The sequence below is a fragment of the Coloeus monedula genome, assembly GCF_965178545.1.
Source record: "Coloeus monedula genome assembly, chromosome: 17".
NCBI lineage: Eukaryota > Metazoa > Chordata > Aves > Passeriformes > Corvidae > Coloeus > Coloeus monedula.
Genome location: NC_138797.1, coordinates 5,685,845 through 5,707,980, shown reverse-complemented (window position 1 = coordinate 5,707,980; position 22,136 = coordinate 5,685,845). Strand labels below are relative to the sequence as shown.

Sequence of the window (22,136 nt, the reverse complement as noted above, 5' to 3'; positions counted from 1 at the left end):
GAGTGCTCTGCTAATCTCTCTCTACTATGAGAGCAGACAAGAGAACAGATGAAGAAGCAATTGTGATACAGCCAGCATCAGCCTTGCAGGCAACGCTAACAGCTCAGGGAGATCAAACACGCATTAAAGGGCAGTGTGTGAGCAAAAAAATAGTTCTAATGTAACCACCAAAAAAAAAGGTTGATGGGAATCTCTTTATAAAATGTGCAGGCAACGACTGCCCAACAGTACTGGAAGAAGGTCAGGAGAGGACACCCTGCTTACAAAGCACCTGCATCACCGTCACTTCCTGCCTTCTGACACCTGCAGGTAACTTTCATGTTTCTGTTCTCAGATTTAACAACTGGGCTGACATAAGGAAGCCTGGGGATTTCTCCAGATGTTACTGGCAAGGTCAGAGAAGTACAATCCCCTTCCATCACCGCCTGTGCTCCGAGGGCTCCGTTTCACTCCGCTGTACAGTAACTGTGCCAGCGACCTGAGCCAGCCACCCACCCCACCAGGCTCCACCCTTCACACTCATCTCAACACGGAAACAAACAGAAGGAGATAGGACACACAATTTTGAAAGCGAGCTTGAAGGTGAGACCCTCAGTCCCAACCCATTCACAGTCCCTGATCACAATTACAAATCGAGCTCAGGAGTGAAATAACATCCTTTCCTCCTCCTCCTGGCTGCAGAGACAGGAGTTCAGGGCTCTGTTTCCTTGGCAACAAAAAAGAGCATCACAACAGCCTCCTCGCTAGCAAATGACATACAAAAACGTGTCATTTTTTTTCTCTCCGGTGTCTTTTATCACTAGGGAATAAGCCTGAACTCAGAACTCCCCACTCAGCAAGAATAGAAATAGATATCCATTATTGCTATTTAAACTGCAGTATCTTTGGAGCCTTTAAGCTTGTCCAGAGGTAGGTAGCAAGTGAGGGATTTTAATTTATTAAGTTAAGCAAAAAAAGAAAAAAACCCTAACCTTGCTGAAGTTCACCTTTTAAGACAAATTATAGAACTTGAATTTGGGGAAAAAAATGCACCTCATAAATTTATGATCTGCATTTTAGATTCTGTTAATATTCACTTTTGAAAAGCATTAGAAATGAAGATTACAAATTTAATAATGCAACATATGGGAGGAATTATCCTCCTCCCCATATAAAAAGGCAATTTGCTCTTGCCTATAAATTGACTTTCTATTACTGTCATTAAAGCAGCATAATGTGCTAAAATTAGGGTCTGCCCTGCCACAGCTCTGTGGCAACTCACAGCCAAGAACCCATCATGCCAATACTTCAGCAGACATCCTCATGAGGTGGCAGGAGCAGTGGCACTGCTGGGTATCTCCTCAGTGCAGGACTTTGGGATGCTCATGGACCTTTACGAGGGGTCCAAAAGAAATTGGATTAAATCAATGAGGAAAAAATTCAAGAGCAGAGAAAGTCCCTAAGCCACAAGGCAGTGGAAGCCGGGTCAGCATCCTGAACAAGCATCCTAAGAAACCTTGCCATCTCCCTGACTTTGTCCAAATACCTTGACAGACACAAAAATCTCTTACTCCTTCCATTTTGCCACAAGAGAGAAGTCAGATCACAGTCCTCAGCCTGCAGTAGCTTCCCATGCATTTTAAGCTGCTTCCAAGTTCTCCTCCTCTATAGTTTGTGCAGACTGGATGCCCTGCGCAGTCTGTGTGCCCAGACCACCAGTGCAAGCCCTGTCCCACCTTGCAGAGCTGATTCTCTCTTGCTCAACATGCTCATGTCTAACTCCCCATGTGTCTGGACAATAAGGGATGATTTTGCAATGCCCACATGAGAATCTACCGAGCAGCAAAAGCATTAAAATCTATATTCAGTGGCTTCCTCAAATAGGCAACTACATTTAAACAGCTCAACTGAAAGAGCATTAAAATTGTGCTGGCAGGTATTTACTGTCCCATTTCCCATAACCCTTTCTCCATCTTTAAGTTACTGATGGGTTGTGACATATTTCCATAACAGAAATCTCAATAACAGAAACCTCTTTGCCACTTCTAAGCACTAGCACCGTTCTTCCCTTTCACCAGCCATACAGTTACATGTTAATTCTGTCATCTGCCTTTTTTTTAAAAACCATTTTCACCCATACTTTATGCAGCTAGAAGACTTGCTCACATCTCAGTTACTTCTAGAACAAATCTGAGCACCTAGCACTGAGGGAGTGAGTTGACACCATCTGCTGATGGTTCTTGCCCTTCCTTTGCTCATGAATTGCGCTGAGTTTTAAAAGAAAAGCAGCTGGTGCTTGTTCAAGATTACCCAAAAGTATCACTGGTTAGTGCACCCCCCCAACAGGTTATGTGTCTGCCATGTTCTGTGCCTGAAGAAGCAGTTTGGCAGGCCAGGCCAGCACCGGACCTTCCAGCACCACTGGCTGGCTTTGACAAGACGTGCCCTTTGCTCCATGACAAGTCAGTTCTTAAGATTGCTGGGTGACCATCAGTCCACTTAAAAACTTCCCATTTACCCAAATATTCATTCAAAGAAACTTAATGGTTTGAAACGAACACGAAGGGGACTTGTGATAATGAAAGTGAATCCATTTGCAAGTCTGACACATGCACAGAAAGCACTTTGCAGTCTCCACCAAAGCCTGGTTTAGTCTCCCTGCTGAAGCAATTTTTAGGTCAGAACATGTGCAGATGTTTGGAGGCCTGTGCTTTGTCCTTGGCCTGTTTCGGAGAAAGATGTAACATTTTGCTTCTGCTCCAACTGCATATTTCCACCCGAGAAACCGCAAGGCCACACTTGAAGTCACTACTGAATTCTAGTCCTCTGGATCCATGAATGAGTAGTACATCCTCCTTGTATCCCACAAGCCATATTCCTGATTGAATTGTCCTCCTGTTGTATCCCTTCTCTTTAGAAATTTCCCTTTATGAAGCATGACTTGGCCCTTCTGAACATTACACAATATTTGTCTTTCTCATGTATCTTCTGCTACAGATACATGACTTTTCCCCAAGTTTTACTGTCATATGGAACAGCTTTCCCTTTCAATAGTCACAGCTGCTTAATGAATTCAAAGTGTGACATTTTGTTTTCCATGGTGAGGTGTGTGAGAAGTGTAAACCGTGGCTGAGAGATGAACTAGAAAACACAGAGGGCACTGAGCCCTTCCCACCAGCCAGACACAGCACTCTCAACAGCACCCATTGCACCCTGCAAGACTCAGCTTTACACAATTAATCAACAAACTTCACTAAACAAATCAAAATGTCAACTTTAGGAAGTATATACAAGCTTCTATACACAATACAGTTTCACAAGCTCCAAAGAGATCCTCTCATGCTTGATACTCAATGTGCTATCCCACCAGGACACTTGGATGCTTTGCTCAAACAACAGTTCCAGGATCCAAGGGGATTTAAAGCCTCGAAAGACTTTCCAGAGCACTGCACAAATTCCTCTGATGTCGGCCACGTGGGAGGCTACAAATTGGCACCAGTAGTTGTCAACATTTTGTTTTGATCTTCTGGCAAACAAATCCACCCTCTGAAATGTTTGCAGAATGCCAAGATAAAAAGCAGTAATGAACAAAACCCAAAGAAGTTTGAAGGGTTTATTTTTACCAAGTAATCAATACCTTCTGGCAGTCTTCCTCCAGCTCTAATAATACCAGTGAGGACAGTGACCCTTGGCAGGTTTTGTACACTGCTCTACAAACATTATCTAATTAACTATCACAGTCCACTCCTAAAGAAAAGAAAGCATGCTCTGAAGTTCTTCTACAGCAAGAGAGAGAGAGAATGAGTGTTGGGAAGGGTTACTGATAACGAGGTCATAGGTTCAGGAGTTGCAGCTCTTGCACACCCAGCTTAACCACACTGCCCCTCAGGGGCCAGCTCCAGGGAAATGGTGCATTTTTCACACAATCTGTGTTTAGCACAACCCTTACTTTCACTTAGCTGTGACAAAGCACTAGGACAGCGTCCAAGCCAACTCACTAATAAATCAAACGACAAGCAGTTTGGAGGGAGATGAATTACTGAAATCAAAGCAATTCAGTGCTCAAAACTAAACTTTGTAAGCTGGGAGCTACTGAACACAGAGCCTGATTTTCCTCGGAACAGCTTTACTGACATGTTGCACACTGCCAGTCCTGTCCATCTGTACCATAGCTCAGAAGAGGATTCAGCCTTTCACTGGAGTACATGACATCTTGAAGCTATCATTACTATTAAAGATGGAAGAGGAATCCCAGGTCATCAAGTCAACCAGGAAAGCATCTCAGGGGATTATCACCTAAACCAAGTCTAAGAAACAGGTCTAAACCCAGAGTCAGCACATGTGTCAATATAAATCCAGGTCTGGATTCTTTCAAACAGACTATTTTTCTATTTCTTTGGGGCAGCCATTACGGAGTCACAATATTTAGTCAACCTTTTACTTCTATAGTCATTAATCATGCACCATTTAACTACTGGTTTGTCATTTACTCTCTTAATCCTTTTCAAATCCTTCTGCTTATTTTCACATCTTTTTTCAATCCCATTCTATGTGTCTTGCTAATTACACTCCTTAACTGTCGTAGGCTGTTTCAACAGACACGTTGAGCCAGACGTGGTTTGGTTACTTGCTGTGTTATGTGCCCAAGGAATCTTCTGCTATTGAGATATTTAAAATATAAACAGTGTTCCTGGAATATGATCAATTGTACTTAATTATCTGGACAGCTGCCTGTAACTCTAGGGAGGAAGGGTGAATGACCATTTAACGATGGACTCAAACCCAAGATTTCTAACCTTGTAAAAAAGAACAATGAAAAAGGAAAGAATAGGCCATGGGTTTTCATCTTCTCAAAAGACGGAATTTTGCTTCCTTCGCAGACAGTACTGTTTTCAAAGGACTGTTATTTGCAATTTTGCTGTGTCCTGAGCCAACCTTTCCTACCAGTCTCAGAAGACTCCATCTCCAGAAGTCATCACACAACACCCTAAGAGTCACAGGTCCCCAAAAGTAAGGTCACATCCAAATGAGAGATGCCAAAACCTGGTGACAGATGAATGAGACAGAGCAGACATCACCTGAAAACTTAAAGAAAAGGGAATAATTCATGGCCAAAAGGAAGAGAAGAAGTACTGTGATATATATGGGAAAGAAGGAACTGAGGGAAGTAGGTGGCCAACTGTGATGGAACAACTCTCAGAAATACCCAGAACATTGGAAATGTCAGCCCAGCTTTACCTGTCCACACATTCACTTCCAGTGACAAGCCTGACCTACACAACTTGACACTGAGCAAATGCCACCCTGAACACTTCCTCTCTTGAATCTCAGTCTTCATTTCACTTCTACAACCATGTCCTGACCTATCATGCTGGGGATGCAAACCTTAAAACCACATGTATGTAATGAAGAGACAACTTTACTAAGAGCCTGAAAGTGCAACCAACTCATTCAGCCCAGAGGAGAGCTAACAGAGGCTGGAGAGGACCCTTACATGCCATCATTGTTAGCTACTAATTCAGTATCTTCAAAAATAGGAAGAACTGAACACTTCCTTCTCTTCCATGCCCATCTCCTCAGACATAGCTATCAACCCACACAGAGGAAAGCATGCAAGGCTCGGAGGGGAGCAGAACTCCCTGCACTTGGTACACCTTGGAGAATTCTGTCTAGGCATGGTTTGCCACACCCATTGAAGCCAAAACGTGCAGCTAAAACAAGTGAAGGAACAAACACCTTCCAAGACATCGCAGGAAGATTGTGCAGCTTCCATGTGCCAAGGAAAACGTCATGGACGCCATAATCCCCAAATACACTCACATTGTGTAACCCCATTAGATCAGCACCTCCTAATTAAATTAGAGTGTAGATCAGTCCTCAAACACCTTTTGCTATCACTAAGACCTACCAAAAGTGATGAAGAGGAATTATTATGCGTAACACTCTCAAGAACTTGCATTTGTAAACACACTTGGCAGCACAGGGAGGTTCCTTTATGGCATAATCCATTTTTATATACACCTAATATTTTCAGGTTTTCAACTGATTGTCAAGAGTGTTTGTAGAGGCTGTTAATGAATCTCACTGCTAAAAGCAGTTACAATTCTGTAGCTATTAATACAACGTGACATCAGTTATATCAGCTTCCAAGTGAATCACAGTTTGCAATCTTGTAGGTGTTCGATAGCTGTTGTCACATCGAAATAGAACATTGTTAAATATACTCCAAGTCTGTCCTAGTTCTGCAGCTCTTTCCCCCTTTCTGCACTGCAGCCTTAGTGGACTGAACACCTGCAGGTCTGAAGAACTGAGCACAGGAATGTCAAGAGGAAAGAACAGGTTGACTATTAGACCACTCAGATCAGCAAGGTTTAAAATGTTCACTTTTGACTGCAATTTCCTCTCAAATCTGATGACTAGAAGAGGTCAAAAGAACAGGTCACCAAATCTTTTACAATGTCTAAACCCTCCAAGATGTACTTGTATCAAGATGTTAAGCTTTTTTTTTTTCTTCCTTGTAAGCCAAAATAAAAGGCTGATAATCTTTCCTGACATAGTAGTTTAACATTAAAGCAGGCAAAATCCAGTTTTCAAACCATTATCTGAGTATCAAACACCAAATGCTGCTTTAATTTGCATAACTGACATTCACAGAACACTCCTGTCTTGGTCAGCTTGCATATAAAAGCATATTCTTAACAAAACCAGCATAAGACTGTGAAGTTATTAATATTTTGCTCAGTGAAACATTTTCAGACCATCACATTTTCCCTGCTTCAGGATTCAACCCTCCCACCAACATTTTTCACGCAGGTAGTACCCTGTAGGGGTAATCTCTGGATACCCAGCTTTCGAGCTCCAGAGCAAAGATGTTTTAGAAAATATGCTTTCTAGATTTCAGGAAATTAAACAAAATTATGGCCTGAAGTAAGACTTCCTGATTTTTACAGCCAATGTGTCCAACAAGCTTGCTGTCTTTGTAAAGCAGACAGCTGCAGTGAACAGGCTGTGAAAACAGTCAAAGTCACCACATAAAATGGACTGTGGATAATTTGCCTGGTATTATTCCTAGAGCAACAAGCCAGATTTTGCCTCAACCAACCATGCAATATTTCACAGAGTGTTTTAGTAGGTAAGCCAGGCAGTACTGAGACAGAAATAGAAAAATATTGAAATAGGGCCCACATGATGCCAGGTTTAGAGGCACTTGGATTGGCTCTTGGGAAAAACTGAGTTTAGGACATAGCAGCGTCTCCTGTGCAGGAGCAGTTAAAGCGTTTCTGCAGAGACTGAGCAGCCAGGTCACAGGAACAGACCTACTCCTGTTACTAGGCAGATGCCAGGAATTCAGTGGAAACAGATGAAAAACAAGTTTTTAGAATGGTAACTTGGGACTCTGGCACAACTCAAAGCAGAGCACTGGGCAGAATGGGAGAGCTGAGAATTACTGTGGTGAAACAGTTCAGAAGTGGGTTCTGACAAACAGATATGATTGAAAAATCAAGTTCTGCTCCTTCCCCCAGCCCCACCAGGTACCTTCTCAAGCCTTACATTTACACTTCTCGGACCCTTTAGACCAGATGTGAAGATCACAAGCTCTGGATTTTATCATAGATGATCCCTTTATGCTGTAGCACCACTGTGAAAAATAGCTTTGTTGTGTATCCACATAGCTTGAATTGCACATCCACAGCCTGCATCACTGGGTACACAAATCCTTAGTTAAGCATCTCCTTGCCCATGCCATTTTCAGAACCTTCACATGCACAATAACTAACCCCAGTTCTCTCTCCTGCTCTTACAAAGTACCAAGCAGAAGTGAGAAACGTGCACTGGTGGAAGGTCCACAGGCTGCCATACAGGAAACATCTCCACCTTTGTTATTTCTTGCCAAGGCTCTAGCTTATATTGAGAACAGCCTTCCCTATGCCAAGGGAAAAGAGCCAATAAACATGTGTGAAAAAAACCCATGATGCTAATTTTGGAATATGTCACCTGGCAGAAATACAGAAATATAGGAAGACAAGGGGAAAATAAACCACGGGGAACACTTAAAATCCTGGCGGGACACAGAGGTAGCAGCAAAAACTGAAATATTTTTAGGCAGGCCAAAAACATTGATCAAAACATGATGAAACCTCCAGGCAGCCATGAAGGAAACTGCACCCAAAGGTGTGAGGCTGCTGTCCAAAACCAGCCCCACAGCCAACAGTGCCCAGGGCAGCTGATGGCTCCTGCTAAGGAAGGGGAAGAGGGAGCAGACCACTGCAGGCTGCAGATGGACATCAGCAATAGGCTTTCTCTGGGCTGAAAGAACTGGTTCCAAAACAAGACCAGAGTGTCTTTCTAAACTGAGTGATCTCAGAGCTGCCTGTGAGAGTGTGGGTGCCTCTGATGCCAGGCAGGACACAGCTACTGCAGTGACCATCTGATGGAGGGAAAGCTGCTTCATCAGTGCAGCAGAAAGCAAATCCAGGTGCTTTTGAGCCAAATCATGTGAGAGTTGCTATGCTAGAAGGAGGAATAATTGCCTTAAGACACCCAAAAGCCCAGGGAGAGCGTCTCTGCCACCCTCAGCCCCATAACTGAAGGAATCCATACGATCCATACCACCCTCAGCCCCATAACTGAAGGAATCCATACAATCCATACCACCCTCAGCCCCATAACTGAAGGAATCCATACGATCCGTACCACAGCATTCCTCAAGGCCCCAGCTGAAGGAGGAAAGTGCACCGACGACAGCATGCACTGACACCGCAGTACGAGAACGGGTGTCATGGGATGCTAACGTTGCCATGGCAATGTCCTCGTACCACGTAACATTTTGACACTGTCTGTTTTCCGAGCAGCAGCACCGATGTGGCAGCCTGCAAAGGCAGCACGAAACGGCTGTTTGAGTTTTGCCACGCTTGTTCCTGCAGCCGGCAGCCAATTCAAACTGTCTGGGCATTGGAGTTTGACCAATCTGGCAGCTCCGCTTCCTAAAGTGCACGAGGAAGCTTTTAACAGAAACTGTTCCATAAATCACCCTGATTTAACACGCGCTGTCTGCCAGGCTGAGCGCTGGCCTGCACGCCCACTTTCAGCACTGCTTGCCCTGCTTTCCACACCAGCGTTTTCAATGTTCCCCCATCAACTTTCTTGAATTGCAGAATCCCAGGGAGGGTCTGCTCCTCTGCTCCAGCTGGCTTTGCACAACCAGAGCAGCAGTCTCAGCCCCACACTTGCAGAGCTGTGGGGTGATTTTCTGAACTGCCAGAAGCAGACACAGCCCCAAATCCCATTCACTTTCAACAAATACCAGAGACCAAAACTCACAGGCATTTTTGAAAAAGCCCAACTTTGCACACTTAATATTTAAAACAAGCACTGACTCTTGTAAGAACTATGCTCATGGCAGAATACTTGTTTTTATCTCAAGGTACATCAAATAATGCAATCTAAGCCTTTCCCCTTTACTTACATTGAAACAAAAATCCCGTATCTGGAGGGGATGCACTGCGGGCTGTGTGATCCACAGATGTGTGGGCACCAACCCCCACAAAGATGCCTGGGTTTTTGGCAACCCAAAATTGGTAGCAAATTCACCACTGAAATGCAACAGTGGGTTGTGACAGCAATTTCTGCAATTCCTTCTGGTTTGGAGATATCTGGGGGAAAGCAGAATGCTGACAAGCTTCAAAAGTTAGTCTGGAGCACTGCCTACCCGAACTGTAAATTTAATTCAAACTGCTATAAATGTGCAAGGGCTCTGCAGAAGTGGTGCAGAGCAGTGGCTCTGATCTCACAGGCTAATGGTGAGATCTCATGGCAGCAGGGCTTCAGCCAGAGGGACAGCAGCACAACCTGAACATAAGGGATAGGGAAAGCTACTGGGTCTGAGTTATGGTATTTTCAGGAATTTATCAACTACAGCAGCTGGAAATCCAACAGGCATTAGAAAGGAAAAGCCTTCTCTTTTTTTTTTTTCCTCCTCTCTCCTGACAATCTGATTAAAACACAAATATGGATATAAAGCAGACACCTTAAAATCTTGAGTCAAGGTTTCCTAACTTTTCACTGGAGCTGTGATGACACGTGTAAAATACAAGAAAGGAAAGGTAAATAGCAAAAATAAAAGGAAAAAAAAAAACACCCACCCACCCAATCCTCCCAGGATGCTGAGAAGTGCTAAACAAGGAGCTGGATTTACAACAGGAAAAAAAAAAAAAAATCTTAATCTTCTTAGACATCTTGGCTGCAACACAATTAACATGTTTTTCATCCACATGGCAGGATACATTCCCTGCTAACTGTAAATATGCATACTGCTGGTGGGCAGCTGGCACAAGTCCCACACCACTGGGAAACTGTCACCACTGGGAAATGTCAGCCTCATCCATATTGCCCAGGGAGCTGAGCGAGGGACAGCCTGTGCCCACACTCCTGTCCCTTGGTGACACTGCTGCTTCCTTGCTAAGGTGGGTCATTCTGCAAGTCTGACCCCACCAACAGCTGAGCTGCTGCTCCTCAGAGGATGGCCAGCTCCAGAGAGGGACACAACCATGTGTTCCTTGGGGAGAGAGACTATAATCTCTTAAATCAGACATCACCAATGTGAAGCACAGGAAGAACCACCATATTCCTCATTCCAGCTACTAACTGTGAATGACACCCAAAAAGCACCCTTGAAAGCAAATGTTTTCAAGGATGCTGCACTTTGCCCAGTTACTGGATCCTCAGTTAGAGAGCATCTCCTCCAGCTCCCAAAATTAACCATAAACAGTGCTGTATTCCTGGAGCCCAGGGGATAAAGCACCTTTTCTCACAGACATTTACCCCACCTCCCAATGCAACAAATATCCCATAAGCACAGGTCTTGCTAAACAACAGATACTGATTTCAGGCCAATACCCACGGGATAAAATAGCTCAATCCTCCAAAGCAATACAAGGAAAATCACGGAAGGCACGTGTAAAAAGTAGTAACTTCAGAGCATTGAAAAAATTAAACATACAAATGCCAGAAAGGAAATGAATAGCCAAGCAGCACGCATGCAGGGAATGATCCGGAAAACAGCATGGATCATACCCTGAGTTAGCCAGGAGCAGGGACACTCTTGCAAAGCAAGAGTGTGTATTTACAGGAATACTGCACACAAAGTGTGGGAAACAGATACTCCCCACTGCAAGGGGCCAGACAGCAACCAGGGCACTGTCCACACTGCTCCTCCTACACCATCCTGAGTCCAGCAAGAAGGCCAACAGGACACTTGGAGAACTGCTCTACACAAAAAAAAAAAAAAACCCCAAACCAACAAACAGTAAACAACCACCCAACAAAAACAAAACCATCCATTGTGTTTCCTTGGACCAAAAAGCAAAAGGAGGGAGAGGGAGGCCAGGCAGCAATGGCTGTCATTACAGTCATTTCCTGACTTGGAATTATCAGCTCAACGAGGAACAGTTTTGCAATGAGAAGAGCTGCTTTGAGGAGAGCAGTGATCAATGGCTTCCCATTTCGCTGGGAGCAATGCAATGGCAATCTGGTATTTCCATTCGGATTTAAGCTAAATTTTAGGGTAAACTATCCTTCTGATTAGGAATAGATTAGTTACTTGGGGAACAGATACAAGCAACCCCTCTACCTCTACATTTGCAAGAATAAGGACACAGACAATAGCTTAAGTTCCTCTTAGTCATAAAACAGTTTTGAGAAAAATGTGACATTTACCTCTGTACACGGTGTACTCTCCAAGTTGTTGAGCACTCAGACATTTTAGACTGGCTTCTGCAAGGCTGTATGAGTGCTTTGTGTTTTGGACAAAGCTGATATAACACCCTGATGGCATGACAGTGGAACATTATCCATCTCAGTGATTTAACTGTGGCTGGATTTGACTAAAAGGTAGGGCTACAGAGCTTACTGTACCCCTCTGTGGTGAGGCTGTACCAGGGCTTCCCAGCTTTTACAAGCGTGCTGTTTTGCAAAAGCAAAGCCAAAGATATAACTTAAATGCAGATTTCAAGGCAAGCATGGTTTGACAGAAAGCAGAGAGCGCCTAATTTGTGTGTCATCAGCAGATGATTTAAGCAATGGCAGAACTGTGGCTCATTGTGTTGCAGAACCCCTATCGTGACACGTGTTGCCACATAGTATAGCATTCTCCCAGAAAATAAATCCAGACCTCAAAGGAACATCATTTGGATAGATGGGATATTCAAAATGTGTTGAACGCTTCCACAGAGGAGCAGAAATCCTTATTCAAATACGCTAACAGTGCTTCTCAGCAGATGTCTGTGGGAGAGAGGAGGAGACGGCAGGGCTGAGAGTCTTGAGTGAGTCAGGTCTCACTGCCCCACTAAAACCATCAATGACTTGCAGACCATTTCCTAAATTAAATTGTTCACATTTCTAATCTAACTGAAGGCATTCAAATACAAGCAAATAGCGCTTCAGAAAACAATTGCACGGATAAATTATTCCTCAAAACAACTACTCCAATCAAACTTAATTCTTCCCTACACAAAGCAGATCCACACATCCTGTCAAACAGAAATATTGAAGCAAAGTAGTTACAGCGTTTCACAACTTGTCCTGATGCAAGAATCTGACAGAGCAAAGATAACTTTTTTTTGCCTGGAGAACAGAGTACTTTTGAATTAATAAATGTTGCATTAGAATTAACTGCACATGAAATAGAAGCAGTAAGAAAACAGTGTCTCCTGGATAGAAAGCTTTCCAGGGACAGATTCTTCTACTCGGAAACTAGGTGACAGCAGAATAAGAGAATGAGATATCCTTTTCCTGTGGCTGGCAGGGGTCACACATAACCCACCCTCAATAACTCCTGCACACGTGGCTGGAACTCAGCATCACTCTCTGAGTATCTGTAACGCAGGTCAGGCCATCTTCGAGGGAAGGAGACAACACTGAGCTCTCCATGGCTGCATGTGTGTGCTGCAAAAGCTGAGGGGACAGCACAGAGCCACCACAGCCCACAACCTCATCCACATCCCCTCTTCCCTGTAAACCCACACCCAGACGCCCACCAAAGAAACTTCAACGCAGCACTTTGTGGCACATTGCTTGAGATCCCTGGGCTAGCAGCTACCGCTCTTCCCCCCACCTTACATCAGTGTTTCTAACAATTCAGCACGAGGCACAGGTGGATGCTCCAGGCTGGGGCGTGCTGGAGGACTCCGCAGGACACCCCATGGGAGACAGGAGTGGGAAGCAGCTGGTGGCCCAGGAAGGCAGGCTGCCACGCTGAGCGCTGACCGATGCCACGTCACCCTTCCCCGCGCTTGCCCATCTGTCCCACCGTCCCCATCTGTTGGGTTCTGCCACAGACCACGAGCGCCCTGGGACTGACGCTGACATTTTGCTTTGCATTTCTACAGGCACAGCATGAACCTGGCCCAGGACCACAGCTCTCACGTGCAGCCACAACACCAAGAGCAACACAAACAAGGACAAGGTTTCGAATCCCTTGTTCCTAGTGCTGACTCATTCTCAGGGCTCCTGCTCCGCTCCAGTCTCCCATGGCCACAAGAGACAAAACCTGTTGTCTGTACCTGTGGTCCTCTGATCACCCGTGCAGCAGCAGCAGGGCCTGAGAGCAGAAAGCTACCTCCAGTGCACAGGACAGGTAAGGGACAGCATGGACTGTTCAGCTCTACCCTGACCAGGTGGGTAAGAATGACCCATGGTGTAAGAATCAGTCACTGTATTTAGGATTGGATTAACTCATAACCAGGTCTGGGATCACCAGCTTCTGCAGGTAATATCCACAGCATCTTCTTCCAGGCCGTTGGTCCCTTTCATACACTTCCCTCTGATGATTGATTTGACATCAGCTCTTCTAGAATTGTTCTCATTTTTTATTTCAACTTAATCCATTTATGAAACAAACACGTTTACCAAGAGCTAGAATGTGCCCAGCAGGGAGAGACGCATTTCTTACAATCACTAGGATAGCCTACAGACAAAGATACACTCCTTACTGTGCAAGAAAAGAGAAAAGCCCTGGATTTTGCTGCCTCCTGCACCAGCTAAGAGAACTGGCACCCCTGGGGTAATGCATGGCCAGGTGAGCTCTAAGAGCTATCTTTGGAGGGTTACAGGGATAAAGCATCCTTTCATTTATAAAAGACTGATTTACAAAATAGCTAACATTCCAGATGGAGGAATAATTTCCCTTGTTCCCTATATGTTTGCCACATGAGCACGGTTACCTACCTCACGAACAACTAACAAAACCGGTTAGAGGCTTACAGAGCTCCAAAGGTAACTTTGGATGAAGCAAAACCAAAGTAAGTACGAAAAGGACTTAACACACTTGGGCTATATTTTTTTAAAAACGTAAAAATTGAGTAGTTAAGTCCTGAATCATAATTTTCTTTTAAACCATATGTACCCCAATACAGTGCTGCAACTGAGAAATATCCATGGCAACGTGAAAACATACATAGGGGCTCTCTCTATTTAATAGCTTTGTAACGCTTTAATGTTTGAAATTATAGAGAAGGTCAGTGTTTAAAATTATGAGGAAGTTCAATAGCTAAAACCCAAACAAAAGAATATTAGCCTGAATATCCACAGCCCATTCTTACACCCCAACAGTTAAAATGTTTTTATCAATCCATTAAATTAATATTTCACATACTTGCTCTTCAAAGCAATTGATCGTAACACAGTGCCTCTGCCAGTACTTTATAGTGTGTGAAAGCAGCAGCCTGGGCTGAATTTTATCTCTAATTCAACTCTTTTCTGAATGAGCAGCTGACACGAGGAAGGCTTACTGTCAGTATCTAGGAGACATTTTGACTTTGGAAACCATTTTCTCTCTGCCAGACACTTGGTTCCAGCTGGCTGAAACACGATTTGATTCTCCTGTCTTGCAGCCAGGGCAGGGGTCTGCCAAGCTGGACAGTCCCTGTGCTGAGGTCCCAATCAAAGAGAGGACCCTTACAAGTCCCTCACAGCTGCTCTGTACCTTCCCCTGCTTCCTGACCAGAGCAGCCCTGCTCTTCACACTTGTGTGTGTAAGGAACAGGCGTTTCCCCTTGTGCAGATGCTCAAGCTGGATCTGGATTCCAGGGTAGCTTCATTTGCAGTGTGACCCACAGCTACAGCTCCAAACATCCAAATCTGCATCCCTGTGAGGGCATGCCTCAGATGCCTTCTGCCAGTGCCAGCAGGTGTCCTTTCCAAGAAAACCAGGATTAGGATAAAAGGAGCTGGTGCATTACAGTGTCTCACCCAGCTGAGCCACAGCACAGCTGGAGCACACACCCAGACCCAAGAAGCGCTGCAGTTTAGGCATAGGAAAGGAAACCCCATCCTTTCCAGTGATTTTTCGCATTTCCCTACCTGTCTTTCTTTAGGTGCAGTTCTTGTCCTCTGGAGTACACTCGTCTGGAAGCTCTCACCTCTCCAGAGCTGAGCATGGCTTTTGACTTCCCAACAACTCCCAGTGGATTCACCACTGTTACACCGACTGTCCCAGCTACTCAGACCACCTCCTCTCTCCTGCCCAAAGCTTGCCTGTTCTGTATGTGCAGCTCCCAGTCAGTTCCTGTTACTCTGCAAAATCCTTACTTTCTGTTCTGCTTCAGCCAGGTTTCCAAACTTCATGCTCCTCCACACCAGCAAACACAGCCCCGCTAACCTCAAGGATGACCTTCATCCTGGACTGGGGAGGGCTGTGCTAAGGCCACTGCCAGTCAAAGGGGGATTTCATACACCCCATTCGCTCAGTTTTAACGATGAGCTGCACCCAGGTGCACCACAAGCTACCTACAAGGCAGGTGCCCACAGTCATCATGGATCCTGTTATTAACCCACATGCACTTGCCACTTGGCTGTTCAGTCCTCGGCAGTTTGGTTCCCTCTGATACGTTTCCACAGGATTATCAGCATTCCAAACGGCTGATTCCAGCCAAGACCAAGCGTATGGCAGATCCTCAGAACAGCTAAGATTTGTGTTCACAAGATTTGTGTTAGAAACACGCATTCTAGACATGTGCCCACAAAGAGTGCATGACTGACTTTTACCTCTTCTTACTCTACTGCTCCACAACTGAAATGTAGGATAGACATTTGCATAAGTTAAACCAACAATTATTCTGATAATAACTGCAGTTTAAAAATCCTTAAACTTCACTGACATTGCTGGGGACCTCAGTGGAGCAAAAACAGTGGCACTCAGCCAACAGGAAGGCCAGAAACATTACCATGCTGAGATCAAAAGAGTTGTTAACCCCGAGTCCTTGAACTGCTGAGTGCAGACAGTCATTTTGGCTATTTCAAAGCCCCACTGCAACTTCCTGGCGAACAAAGCTCCGTGTTTGCTCAGAGCATCTTCTTTGTAGACGCAGCTGAGGAATGAAAAGGGTATTAGAACACTGAAGACCACATCTGCCTCTTTGGAGAGACACATGGACATGAGGTATCTGAAACCCTCATGCTCTGGAAGCACTCGAATGTGATCCTGTCTCTTGCTCCGAGCCCTGTTGCTCTCCTGCCTCCACTGGCTGCCTCCTTCTGCACACTAAGAAATCATCTGCACCCAGTTCACTGCCCAGAACTCAGTCCAGACACAGTGCAGGTGTAGCAGGCAAAGGAACTGTGAAAGATGAGAAGAGTCTTTTCACCTTATGTCCACAAGGTAGACAGCAAAGAAGAACAAAAGGGAAATGGCAGAAAAGGAAACAGCATGTAAGTAAAAATGTATTCTGTATTTTTCAAAAGCAGAGCCATTCTTCCAGACTAAATGGGTGAAATACCGGAAGTCAGAGGTATTGTTACCACTGCTCAAATGTGTCCACGGCTCTCAGCACATCTGTATATTTCCTTTCACGCTCCTTTGATATGACCCACCCATAGTAACTTAAATGTAAGACCTCAGAAATTTTTCTTGTTTGTTGATTTAAACAATCATTAGACTGCTTTCCTCCTTCAGAGGAAAACGTCAAGTTTCCTTTAAGCTTGGCCATTTATCAGCTCTTCTCCTTTTTCCGTAGGATGACTATTCTCTTAAAGATGTGGTTCTCAGCTTCAGACAAAATGGATGATGTGTCTGTTTGAAATAGGATTGTTTATTTTGTCAGTGCTCCTGGGATCAATTTCATTTTTTTCTGCCATCTCCTACAGAGGATATCTTGCCAAGTGCAGTATTCATCTCCCTGAATGAGCTATCGAGAGCTATTTTTTTGACAGAAATCATGCTGCAACCCTAACTGGTAAGAATCTCTCACAATTTCAGAAGCATGCATGGGTTTGAATAATATAGAATCTTATCTGGCAGAATTTCAGCATTTCTCTTATAATTTCTCTTTCATGACATCTATTTGCTTGAGAAAATTATGCACTTGTAGTTTTAACACCAGAAATAGAAAGCAGCACATGTTCTTCCTGGCTGGTTGCTCACATGTGTGCACACAGGCACAAAATACAGGAGCAACACTGCAACATCCCCATTGCACTGAACCCACCCTGAGCAGCTTCACTAACGAGACAACTCACACAGGCAAGATCTGCTAATAAGCTGCTGGAGAATGAGGTCTTAATTGTAGATTTATTTAATTCAGGGACAAGTACTTGTGTTGTATGAAGAGCAGCTGATTAACATTCATGCATGAACATTCACTAAGTGTTGAATAAATAAAATTCAGCGCAAAAGCGCTTTTTTAAGCGCTGGAAGAGAAAGCATTCACCTAAACCATCACCCTGCTCAAGCAGGAGCAGTTGGACACCAGGGAAGGAAATGCTGTCCCAGGCATTGTGTTGGGTTCTCATACTTGAGCATGTCTCACTATCAATCATTCCTGAAGCAACAGCGCTGAGACTTCCCAAAGCTCCCATCATTGTCTTGTACGCTCCTCAGCATTCAAACCAAATCTGAAGTGCAAATAAATCATCAGCAAAATTTTTACACAGAATTTTTAAAAACTACATCTGTTGGAGGAGACAATCCTCTGCCTGCCACCCCTGCATGATGCTGATGACAAGTCTAGGTTAATCACACAGATGATGAATTGATTCTTACGTCAACTCCTTTAAAAACAACATCATTACAGGTGTAGCAGCTGGCAGGCTAATGTATTCCTGCTGGCATCTGCACATCTTGGGATGAGCCACTAGACAAAGGAGCATGCCGGCATTTTGAGGGATGTGACCACGACCGTCAGTGTTAAAATATACCTTCGTTACCAACTTTCATTATTTGCCACTCACAAGATTCACTGACAGGTTCAGTCTCTGGTACAGTGTGCACTGAGAAAAACACCCCTCAATTACCAAAGAGCCACTGGGAATGGACAGAGTGCTCTCCGATCGCTCTCCATCCACTCCCACGCACGCCCTCCCTATCCACGCAGCAGCTGTGCTGCCCTCTACTCCCAGCACCTTCTCCAGCACCCACCACCCTCCCTCTCCCGTTCAACCCAGTATCTTTCCTACTTTTCCCTACCAGTGCCCCCCTTCTTTAAGCTTGGTCTCATTTTATGACTGCCGCCAACTGTTAGAGGCCGGAAAGGTCTTTCTGACGCCGGCAAAAAATCACTGCATCCATTCTGAAAGGCTTTTGGTTTGGGATTTACTTTGCCCTCCTTTAAACTGAATCCCTTTATTCCCCTCTCCAAAAGCAGCACGGTGTACGGCGCTAACAACCCCTGGGAACAATGAGCCCGAGAGTTCACGGTGGATAAATCAGAGTGGACACACCACCCGGCAGAATGGACGCCTTTTCCCTGAGCGCTGCCCTTCATTCACACAGAGGAGGATGGAGCGTGAGCCGCTCCATTTGCAAATAACCCGTGTTTCCTATCGATTAGCAGCCGGTGCGTGTTTCACCGCTGGAACACGTTCCCGCTTTTAACCTCCACAGGCACACGCGTCCCTTCGCCAGCCCTGCAGTCCCCGGCACCCCTCGCACACCCCCGGGGATGAGCCCCCGGCCCCCAAACCCACGGCGGGGTCGGGGGTAGCGCTGACGCGCTGCACACCCACCCTCGCCTGCCCCCATCGCCCACGGCGGACGGACACGGAACCCCGGGAACCACCGCCCCGAGCGCCCCTGCTCCGGGCCCCCCGTACCCGCGTCCTCCTCGTCGAAGCTGTTCATGCAGGGGAAGTAGATGGCCAGGGCCTCGAAGGAGGCGGAGAGGCTGAGGCGGCTCTGCGACCGCTCCATGAAGAGCCCGGGTCCGGGGGCGCCGCCGGGGGTCTCGCCCGCGGCCGCGGGCGGCTTGGCGAGCTTGGCCGCCCCATTCTTCACTCGGAGCACGGCCCGCGGCGTCTTGGCGGCGGCGGGGCCGCGCTGAGGCGGCGGGGAGAGGAGAGGCGAGGCGGGCGAGGCGGGCGGCAGCGCGGAGCGGCGCGGAGCGGAGCGGAGCCACCTGCTGCCGCCCGGCCCTGCGCACCGCCCGCCCCCGCCCCGGCCGCAGCGCCGCCAATCGCGGCCCGAGGGCGGGACGGCCCCGGGGAGCGGCCGCGGGCACCGCGATGCGCCTTCCCCGCCCTGCCCCGAGCCTGGCCCCGCTGAGCCCCCGTTATGTTCCAGCCTTCCCCGGGCCGGAGAAGGTCCTTCGCATCCCGAGCAGAGAGATAACGCAGATGTAGGTTTGCCTGTGAATTGATCTGGGGAAGTGAAATGGACAGAGGAAGAGATGCAGGTGGCTGAGCGTGGTCCTGGCTTTGATCTCACTGAGTGAAACGGTGGAAAACAGCCTTGAAGCTTTCAGGAGTAGAGCCTTGACGCTTTCTTCCAAAAGAGAGGAGATATAAGTGACACCGGTGTGAATGAAGGAGCAGCCCGGCTCCCAGCCTTCTCCCACGTACCTCTCTTCAGACACACAAAAAAAGCCACTGTTTGGATGTGTACAAGCCCCCAAGCAGAAAGCACATAGCGGGAGGTTTTCCTTGGTGTGTTATGTTAAATGGGAAGGCTGCTGCCTGTTGTGGCTCAGCATTCAGCTCATTCTGCAGCACACCATGGGATAGAAGCTGCTGTGCTCTGTGAAATGAGCGAATTTTAGATCCTTCCCCAAGCCTGATTTCTTTTCCAACAAGCTTTATGGAGAATTAGTGGCTCAAGAGTGCCAGCTGTCCACAGGTGCTGCCCATGGCAGAGACATCACAGCATCACCCATTCCTGCTTTGGGGAAGGAAACCCAGCATAGCCTTATTTATTCAGTGCAAAAAAACCTGGAATGGTATTAGACAGAGTGTTTTCCACTAGTGACGTGGTCTGCACAGAAAGGTTGCTGTTCCATCAGGGAGCAAAGGAAGATGTTCCCCATGCTTGGTCTGTCCCCCCATCCTGATAACTAAATGTCATCCCACTGAAATGACAGGCCTGCTTTTACTATTCCAAAACTGCGTATCAAGAGTCCAGTATTTCCCTTAGGAAAAGTGTGGCTAAAACTAGTACATGTTGAGTGCTACAGAACAACAGCCTGTATTCTTCTCTCAAACAGTTACTAAATCAATCCATTTAAAGTCTTCTATCTACTGAAAATCCTACCAGAGCTGTATTGTATTTGTGGCTGCCAGTGCCAAGAAGCAGCAAGAGCAGGACTGCTCCCAGGAAAGGGGTGCCAGGAGCAGCCTCTGCACAGGGCAGGAACAACCCTGTGACCAGGCACAGTCCCATACCATGGGAGATAGAGCAGGGGGTGATGGCAGTGGCTCCTATCAATACACCATCTCCAAAGTCATCCATGGAAGGCCAAACATCAGGTCAGGAACAGGTCTGAGACAGTCTCACCTACAGCCCAGGCAAGAACTAGAAGCCCCCCCAGGCTTGGAGGTTAAAAGGAGCTCCTGACAGAGAGGGTAAATGTAAGGCCCAAATGAAGCTTTTTGGGGGAATTAAGGCCAGTTAGTGTACTCCCAGCCCTGACATCCAGACTCTTCATTACTGGTGATGCATCCAGAATGACAGAGGTCATATGAATATTCATATACTAATGTATGCCAAGCTGAGTTTGCAGGACTTCCCAATAGAAAATATGTTATTTAATTCAAAAACTAATCAAAAATTTGGTCTGGAATTACTGAGTTATATGAATTACTTCATCAAAGCTAGGCCAGGCAGGCAGCAAAGCAGAAGGAACAGAATGAACTTATTACAGACAATGATATCTCCAGGTCTGAGTTTTGAAAGGCAGGGAAATCAGTGAGGAATGTATTTCCATATGTTTAAGAAGAGATTTCAATAGCACCAATCAAGGCATTAACAGCAGCTACAGGGACAAATTTAGGTGCATTAAAACTGTTGAGACAGCTCCTGTCTACCAGTCCTGCCAGCACATTTGATCAGAGGAGCAAGAGGCATCTGTGAATCAAAATTTTCTTCCAGGTTGCCAGGCACAGAAGTTACCTAAAAGTGCTGACCACTGGTTTATTTTCATTTAAAGACTTCAATAAAAAATTCAAATGGGGAATAGAAGTTTAATCTCAGCTTTATGCTGTGGCATCTAAATTGCTCGTTTTACTACATCCTGAAAGCACAGTGATGGCAGACACAGGCCTGTGGTTTGGAGAGCTCATCTCTGTCTCCAACACTCTGTCCTCTGTTTTCTTCACCAGCATGCTAGGACTGAAGACCCTTCTGCTTTTAGTGCTTTGAGACCTCCTTTAGAGGTGCTGAGGAGGACCATCATCACCCCCACACCACCTCTGTGCAGCTTTCTCCATGCTCATCCATCTGCCAGCTTCCTCCACAGACACAGTCTGAACCCCTTGCACCTGCACAGCTCAGCACCACTTGGTCACATCCTCTCAATGCTCCTTTTGTGCATTTTTTTCAGGCTGTCTTCCACCTCCCTCTTTGCCATATCTGTGGGACCAGCCATGCTCGAGTCCTTCCCTGCTCCTTTCTGCCACAGTGTATCTTGGGCTGTGTGCTCTAAACATCACCCCTTGGCTTTGGTGTCATCTGCCTCTCATTTGACTGCTACGTTTTGCTCCTCAGGGTGGGGACAAATATGTGTCCTGCAGGGCTCTTTGATTATTGGTTGGGCCAAAACATCCTTAACCAAAACCATCTGCCTTGAAGTGAGACAAAATGCATTGACAGCTGGAAATCAGATGGACAGTTAAAGGCGTAATGCCCTCTGGATGCTTGGAGGAAACTGTTTGTTTTGGCTACCTGTTTAAGGGAAATA

General features: G+C 46.0%; 1 protein-coding gene across 1 annotated transcript in view; it reads right to left on the bottom strand.

Moving 5' to 3' along the window:
- The window catches only part of RIMS4 (regulating synaptic membrane exocytosis 4), a gene marked incomplete at both ends in the record, with an annotated part of 47,748 nt that extends 28,589 nt beyond the window's left edge, over nt 1–19,159 (bottom strand). Inside the window, one exon of the mRNA XM_082292918.1 lies at nt 19,063–19,159. Coding sequence (XP_082149044.1) covers nt 19,063–19,159 — 97 coding nt within the window. The remainder of the gene's footprint in view (nt 1–19,062) is intronic.
- Between the last annotated feature and the right edge of the window lie 2,977 nt (nt 19,160–22,136).